This window comes from Lupinus angustifolius, chromosome LG05, assembly GCF_001865875.1.
Source record: "Lupinus angustifolius cultivar Tanjil chromosome LG05, LupAngTanjil_v1.0, whole genome shotgun sequence".
Lineage (NCBI taxonomy): Eukaryota > Viridiplantae > Streptophyta > Magnoliopsida > Fabales > Fabaceae > Lupinus > Lupinus angustifolius.
Genome location: NC_032013.1, coordinates 10,860,434 through 10,869,371, shown reverse-complemented (window position 1 = coordinate 10,869,371; position 8,938 = coordinate 10,860,434). Strand labels below are relative to the sequence as shown.

Genomic DNA, 8,938 nt, shown 5'->3' with positions numbered 1-8,938 from the left:
TATAAGTGCTAATGTTAGTAATTTCTAGGTATGAGTGGGTACTGTTTTGTGTTTCCTTTCCAATACATAAATAATGATTCGGTGTATTTCAAAACGTGTATTATACTAATTAAAAATAGTTAATATTTAATTTTTATTATTTACATGATATATTTTTATTGGTATGAGATACATTTTAGGACAACAGATTATTTGTTCACAATTTGTTGGGTGGGTCTGGAATTATGATCCTCTTCAATACTGAAACATGAGAGAGAATAAAGTTTAACACTTTTGTGATATTATTTTATTAAAAATTGAATAAAATGTGAACAATTAAAAAAATTGTGCTACATATAAGCATTTGTACACAAAAGTCACCCTATTCTTTTTTAGATGTTGTTTTGACTGAACTGGTTCTTTTACTTCATTTCCTTAATAAAAAATTGAAGTTGGTTTTTAGTAGCATAAATGTATATATGGACAAAAACATGAATAAACAAAGTTGTGTGAAGCTAGAGATATATACCTAAATAAAGAAGGGATGGGGATATGTTATTCCCACTCAATTTTGTTCCTAACCAATCACAATAAAACAAAAATTAATAAAATTATAAATATTTAATTTTTTTAATTGATATGGGACAGACTTTGAGATTTGGGACAACAAATTCTTGTTCATGAAAAAGATACATAATGTAAGTGGAAGAGGGAACAAATCCCTTGTATGAGAGATGTGACAATGATGGTAATGTCAATGTCAACCACCAACTCAAGTTGGTAAGTTCCACCAAACACAATATATCACTATCAAAATCCAACCCATAAGTTCCAATTCATAGCTAAGGAACAAAAGTACAATGGGGATTGAGCATTAACGATTATAATTCAATTTACATAAAAGTCAAAAAAAACATGTGCACTTTGGTGGGTGATCAAGTGGACCTTTCTACCACATTTGGGGTGGACAGCTACTATCACATAAAAGTGTATCACTTAATGTATCACTATTTATGATTAGTGAGAAAAATATTTATTCTTTAATTTTTTAACTTAAATACATTTTTTAATTAATTACAAATTGTGCCACATGGAGTGACACATTTTGTGATACACGTGTTCCCAACATTTGCTTCACTATGTCTTAAAAATGTAAGTTCTATCATATTCTCCTATATATGCAAAGTTTTTCTTGTCTCTTGTTATCTTGTCTGCCTAGTTGTATTTTTTTAATCCATTAATTGAAATTTTCATATATTAGTAGTTTCGTAGAAACTTTGGTAAATGAAATTAGTAGTGTAAGAATTTTTATGAATTTTTATATCGGTCTTTAAATAGATAATGAATAATGCATTTATCATGTAAAAAAATTTAGACTTCTAGTCATGTAAAATGTGAGTAATAACTAATTGTGTATAGTTATTCTCCTATTTTTCTTCATCTAAAGAGGATAATATTTTTAATTATAATTAAACCAAATATTTTATTATATAAATAATTATTCAATGAATAAAATTCTCACCATTTACTTACCCTAAACTTTGCTAATAATTTTATATTATTGGACATAATGTTGTTGGTTAGAGAGGAGAATATAAGTTTCTTGGAATAGAGGATCCCAGAAATAAAATTGGTACTATTTGAACTCCCCGAGCCACTTTGAAATCATACACGTGGCAACAATTCCAAGGACATTGCAAAGGCTTAGAAACACAAATTCCCACTTGTCCATGTGCAAGGTTTGTGTTAGATTCAATATAACAAAGCTAACCTAATGGACTAACTTTAAACAACAAAAAACAGAATAAAGGGGATGGGATCCTTTGTAGGGTGTAGGTTAGTTTAATGGTTTCTAAGTTTTTATTTAAAATTTGTACTGTTGAAATTTTTGTAAGATCATATATCACAAATTCCTCAAATATTATACCCTTCTGTATAAAAGATGATCCAATTTGAGAATAAAGAGGATATGGAATAATTAAGACACATAAATCTCCACTCAAAAAGCAATAGTCAAATTGTGAATCTGGTGCAAAATTTTCTATAATAATAATAGTTTATTTTGGTTTAGTTGGATAAAGATTTGTTTAGTTTGAAACTCAATTCAGATTCAATGTGGGTTATTTTTTAGTTCGAATTTGCTTTGGTTAAAGTTCACAAAATGTTCAACACAAATTGAATTGGTTCATTTGGACAACTTAAATAATTAATTCATTTTTAATAAATACTCCAAAAGTTATATATAGTTTTTTAAACATACTCCTCGTCATGGTCATCAATTCTAGGGAAATCCAATGATTTGAATTAATGAGTAGATCTAAATCATTACATGTCCAAAGTTTGAAGTAAGTAGATCTCTCCTCATATATATATATATATATATTATAACATTATTTATATATATACAAAACAATAAACATAAAATATAATGCATAAGTCATATATAATAACAATAAATATAAAAAAATGTTTTTATATATTTAGTTATATTTTATTTGCAAGTTGAATATATTAAAGGTAAAAGAATAGAATAAAAAAACTTTAAAGTCATTTTATAAATATATTTTACGATGTTTTTATTTCTCTATATCAAAATGGCTAAAGGTTCCCCACAGCATTTCCACACCAAAAAAAATTGGACACCAGTAGAGAGAATTGTCCGCAAATTTACTTATTCATTTCATCTCTTTTATAAACAAATTTGATGAATTCCACATGTATTAAGGAAATTGGTTAAAATAATAATTAATTACTTTGATTTAATAAGAAAATATACAAATAACTACAATTACTATTCAGCATATGGAATATGAGATATTGTTTCTGTTATTGGAGACAGTAAAGGTGGTTAAATTCAATTATATTTTAGATAAAAAGATTGATATTATGTGCCTATAAATGAGAACTCTGGAAGTGTAAATATAAATGTAGGATAAGATGTGAAAATCATTTAAGGACAAATAGGACTATTATGGAATTATAAGGCAATCTCATAATTAAGGTATATGAGTTTAAGGGAGGAAGTGAAAAAGGTTGTGAATTCGACTCTCACCTATGGCAAAATAAAAAAATAAAAAAGAAGTTACAATGTGGTTTGATGGAGAAAAAAGAAATAGAGTGAATGAAGTTTATAATTCTGAGTTACCCACAACAACTACTATTAATAACCAAAACTCTGTATGTTGTATTTATTATTGTTGCTACATCTCCCCCAAACTTACACATATCCATGAATAACTTTATTTCATAAATTTAAAGACGGTTGTTATCATTGTATCAAACCCTATTACATAGGAGGGGTAGCCACGAATCCCGAAGAAGATTAATTCCTTATTAAAAAAGGTGAAAAAATATTCTTGGTAGTACAAAAAAAAGTCTGTTATGTGGATGAACCATTACCAAAACCATTGGCACTAGCTACTTTCCTCTTACTATCTTCATATTTAGCAGCAAGAGAATCAAAGAGAATTGCAGCACCAACACCAACAGCTAAATCAATAGAGTAATGGCCTCTTGTACCCAATAATCTCACTACTTGCAACAAATTGAGTGCATCAAATAACCATGCTAGCTTCAACCTTTGCATTCTTCTCATGTCTAGTGATGCAATCACTGACCCAGCCACATGACCAGAGTAGAATAGAAAGAATGAAACATTCCCAACTGGGAAATCTGCTCCTGAACTCAAAAATTCCTGCAATGAAATAATGTTCTTCATCAAATCAAGTTTACAAAACAAATGACCTTAATTTTTTTTATCAGCAATTGTTGTTAATTGTTAGTATGTTAGTATTTTGTTGTGGGTGAGACTTCACTTTCAACCTTCCTTCATCCTCACCATGAAACCACCTTACAACTCTTTTTTTGTTGATGGTGAGACTCGAACACACAACCTCCTATACTTCATTCCTTATTACTTCAACTCATGTGAACAGCACACTTATCAAAATAAGCTTTGAAAATAGATTTGGACCACCCTCATAAATGTTTTTAGCTTATTGAAGAAACTTACAAAAATAAACTCTATTTCTAAAAGTTCATCCCATAAGCACTAAACTAAGTTGTTTACTTACTAGTGCCATCATATATCGGATAGGGATTGTTGGACCCATTCACAATTGGGAAACATCCGATCATCAGAGAATTCCATTGTTATTAGAAAGAATAAAGAGTTACAAATGAAACATCACGTCTTGACTCTTGAACCAAAATATTAAAAACAATAGTTTCATGGACATTTTCCACTTACAAATTCTCGCACTCTTCACTCATATATGATGTGTGACTCCACAGTTGAATATACCCAACAATATACCTCTTAAATGTGAACATCACACAACTCCACCTTAAACCCACCATGTCGCGGCCGAACTATCAACCCTGACACCACTTGTTGAACTTGTCCATGACTAGGAAATTCCATTGTTAACGAGCATGAGAAGAGTGATGAACCAAAACCTTGTGGTTTCATGGCCTTTTCACTTGTAAACTCTATCACTCATCTCTCTTATTCAATGTGTACCTCACACTTGAATATATTCAATAGCGACAATTACAAAGATTAATATAATAATCACCTGAGGCAATGGAAGCTGGGTAGAGTAACCTAAAATCCCACGACAAGTGAACATGAAGAGTGTTGCAATTGTGGCTCTTGTGCGTCCTTCAACCAACCATGTCCATAAGATATAAGTTGTTTGCATTCCCACAAACACCTACCAATGTAAGGAACCATAAATGTAAATTTTGAGACCAACCCAAATCCATTTCCTTAAAAAACATTCCATCCATCAATTACTCAAAAACAAACCCATAAATTCAAATCCACTCCTATGTTTTGAAAACCAACAAAACTTAAAAATTGAATTTTTTTTTTCATTTTCTTTATTATTTATAAAAACAGATTTTGACTCAAACCCATTTCCATTAAAAACATTCGATAAAACAAACAAACCCATATTTTCAAATCCAGTGCATTTATGATAAAAAGTTTAAAACCCCATTTTTGTCAATTTTTAGATTTAAATAAAAAAGTCGAGCTCATTTTGGTAATTGGAAAATCCAAAGTAGTATTCAAATATATAAAGTCAAAATAGTATTTTTTAAGAAATTTTTTTGCAACTAACTTTTAAGTATAATTTAGTACACATCAGTAGCTATCATTGACTCACATTCCAGTGGTTTTTTTTATGACAAAATTGACATAAGTGGAAATTATATGAATTAAGTTAACAAAAAAAATCAGATTTTGACCCCAACCCATTTCCATTTCCTTCAAAAAAATTCAGCGCAACGATTACCCTGAAACTATGAATCCACTCCCATCATTCAAAAGCAACCCAAAATATCAACAAGTTTTGGTCCAGTGGTGTAACCACGAACCCCCGAAAGTGATTAGTTTCATATGACAGTTGTTGGGAGAGGCAACCACGAAACCCGACGTGATAGTTTCATACCCGGTGAGAGGGATACTTTACCCAAAAAAACAACCCAAAATGTCAAAAACGACACTTTTTTGTTCATTATCTCCATTGAAGCGAAAAACGACGTACCGTATTGAGGAAAGCCAATAGAGTGTTAAGATTCGGCGACGCCTCAATCACGCGATGAAGAGAGCGCGTGGCGATGAAACCCAAGTCGAATGGCGGAGACGACGACGGCACCATGTGGAGCGTGTACTCCACGTTCATGAAAAACAAAAGCCCCATTGCGAAAATGCATGGCACCCAATGGTGTGTAGCCACGTATACAGCATCGGAAAAGGTCCATTTCAAGAAGGAAGGTTGAGATGAGTGAACAGATTTCTTGGCCACGGTGTTAACGGCGTCCGTTTGTGGGGTTCGACGGCGCTTCACGGTGGAGTCATTGGAGATGGTGGTGGCGGTGCCGTCCATGACGGTTGAGGGAGAATGGAAGTGAGGAATGCATGAAGGACTGGAGTGAATGATATAAATCGGAGGGTTACGGAGTTTCCTAAGGTGAGTGAGGAATGGGGTTTTAGTATTATTTTTTAGGTCTAAAACAAGGTATATACTTCGGGATGTGTGACTATATTAGCAGGACTACGAGGCCTCATAGATCCATAATAGTGCAACTCATTTTTTTCATTTTTAAATGAGTTCTGCTCATTATTTTATATTTGTTCATACATTCCAACAACTTAAGTCAAAATTATCTCCAATTGTACATTTTTATTTTCGTTCTTAAATTGACCTCACAAATCTTCCATATTTATCTTCTTCTTTATTTTTATTTTATTTAATATTGATTTCTTATATCTCTTCTAATATATTTTTTTCATTTTTTAATGCTACCTCAATCGTACGAACGGTGTCTAATTTGTTCATTGTTGTGAAATGAGCATAAGAATGATTCTTCTTCAATGTTAAAATTGGAATAAAAATGTTCTTATTTGGCTATGAACTTAGTTTTTTCATCACTGTGAGTGTTCTTAGACCACTCACAGTGTTATATATTGTTTATTGAAAATATATATTTAAGTTAAAAAATTAATTATTAAGTGTTTTTTTCTGAATAATTATATCTTATAGCACATAGAGTTACACAATATTGTGGGACAAAAGATTTGATCCCCTGTATCCAAGCATTGTTGATGAATGTGTGATTTCACGAGAGTGTATCTAATATTTGAGCCTAATATCTCTGTATTGTTAGTGTAAAAATTTATATCAATTAATATATCATTAATCTTTTATTTGTATTACTATTTTTGAAAAGTTAATAATAATTAAAAGTGAACGGTGGATTCCCCTTACTATTTAATCATTGTTTTTAATACAAAGATTTATACAAATTTCAAAACATAATCTCTCCATCATTTCAATAGTTTTATTTATATATTTAAAAGTCGAGTCACTAATAAATAAACATATAAATAATTAAACGAGAATGTAAAAAACTTGTCAATTTATACATTTTTTCTCATTTTAGTATGTTGTGATGTTATTGGAATCTGATTATATTTTTTCCGAAAATAAACACTTTTTTTGGGTATATTGGAAAAGAGAAAACAATGCCTAAATTTGTGAGAGAACTTATAGTTGATATATCATAAACTTTGAAAGCATCGTAAGATTGGGTTTCAAGTTTCACCGTAAAGGTAATCATTGTGTTTCACATGAACAATGGAGAGGATCCATCTATTCATTTATTTGATATAGAGTTAAAGACAACTATTGTGAGTCTACGAAATCAACCTTAGTTTACCTAACACATTTTATTTTACTACTTTTTATACCCATAAAAGATGGTAAAATGGTCACTATTTTTTATGCATGGAAAAAATAAAACACAGGAAACTATACTTATGGGTTAACAAGAAACATTGGACAAGGAAGAGTGCTTAATCTCCTTTAGAGTATATGTTCTTAGCTAGCTAAATTAGCCACACAAAAAACTAGTGACATGTTTTTTTTACTTCACAATATCTTGAAAAATAATAGTGAATTGTTAATTTTGAATTGGAATTTCTAGAATCCATATTTTAAAAAGTTTGTTATTTTATTTTTTTATATACATATTAAAGTTTCAAAAGAAATTTAAAAAAATCAGGGTTAGAGACTGTTGTCTAATTCCACAATCATGATATGTCTCAAGGTTCATTTTTTTCCGCTTATTGACTTATACTTAGATCACCCAAAATGATATAACTTGTAAGTATATGTAGAAATGGGTTGAGTTGAGCTTGATTCTGTTCAACATAATTTATTAAGGATTGACTTAATCAAATTTCATGAATTTTCATGTGGATTAATGGGCTTAAGAAAAAATTCATCATTACATGTTCTTATTTGCAATCACAAATACCTCATCCTTAGATTGCATGGATAACTATACAAGAGAGAGACTCGACTTCATTGCTTCTCCCTATATGTATATTGTCTAACTACCAAATTGTATATGAATTTGTGAAAATAGGTTTAAGAACATCTCAGTAGTGTTATTAATTCTCCATGGGTTAATGACTCAGTTAGGATATTGGGTGAGGTATTGGTTAGACTAATGAGTCAATGATCGGATTGATTGACACAATGTACATTAAAAATTCTAAAAAATTCATAATACTAGTTAAAATTAATGAATAACTTTATACTTCAAACTTAAGAATACTACATTACTCAATTAAGTAACCAACAAAAAATTTCACTATCACAAAATATCACAAATAAATGAAAAACATTATCAAACAACATAAATTTTATGTTTTATTTGCACCAAAAGCAAATAAGTAAGTTTAAAATTTAAGTAGACAACCAAGATTTTGCTAGAACGTAAGTTAACAAATGACAAACATAACTACAATTAAGTTGACAACACTCTACCTTTTTCCATCTCAAAACAACATCATTTTGATTGTTTTAAAAATATTTTTTATTGATTTAGCCAGTTCAATCGATCTTACCATCGAGTCATCAATTTAGGCTTAAATCGGTCAAATCGAACTGAATTATCACAATTTTAATATAAAATCAATTAAATGAGAGACTCGAACGAGTTAAACATCTAATTCACAGTTAAATCAATTGATCCATTCAATCCAAGTTTATTTTTATAGTACTATTTGTGATCATTGTATAAATTAAAAAAACTATTTTTTATCTTAAACATAAACCCAACACTCTTTTCTTTTTATATTTTAAATAGTTTCATTTTTTTTTTCATTTTTACCCTCTCCTTTTCCCACACCTTCTTTCTTGTTCAAATCATAACCAAATGAAAACCCATGGCCACTAGGATAAGCACCTCATATCCCAAAGTATATCTCGAATCAATTACAATGAAATAAACTAAAATAATAATGAATATTTAATTTTTTATGAGACATGTCATATTTTGATTGATAATAGACATGGTTGAGAACATGTTTTGGGAAAACAAATCTTTGTCCATGATAAAAGAATGTTAAATTCTTAAATGGAATAAGCAATGAATAATACAA

At 29.9% G+C, this 8,938-nt stretch overlaps 1 protein-coding gene across 1 annotated transcript; it reads right to left on the bottom strand.

The window, feature by feature from the left end:
* LOC109347167 (phosphatidylcholine:diacylglycerol cholinephosphotransferase 1-like) lies at window positions 3,289-5,930 on the bottom strand. The gene is made up of 3 exons (XM_019586889.1): window positions 5,532-5,930; window positions 4,557-4,694; window positions 3,289-3,673 (listed from the first exon to the last, which is right to left on the bottom strand). The coding sequence occupies exons 1-3, from the start codon at window positions 5,871-5,873 to the stop codon at window positions 3,359-3,361; spliced, it is 795 nt and encodes a 264-aa protein (XP_019442434.1). The 5' UTR covers window positions 5,874-5,930; the 3' UTR covers window positions 3,289-3,358.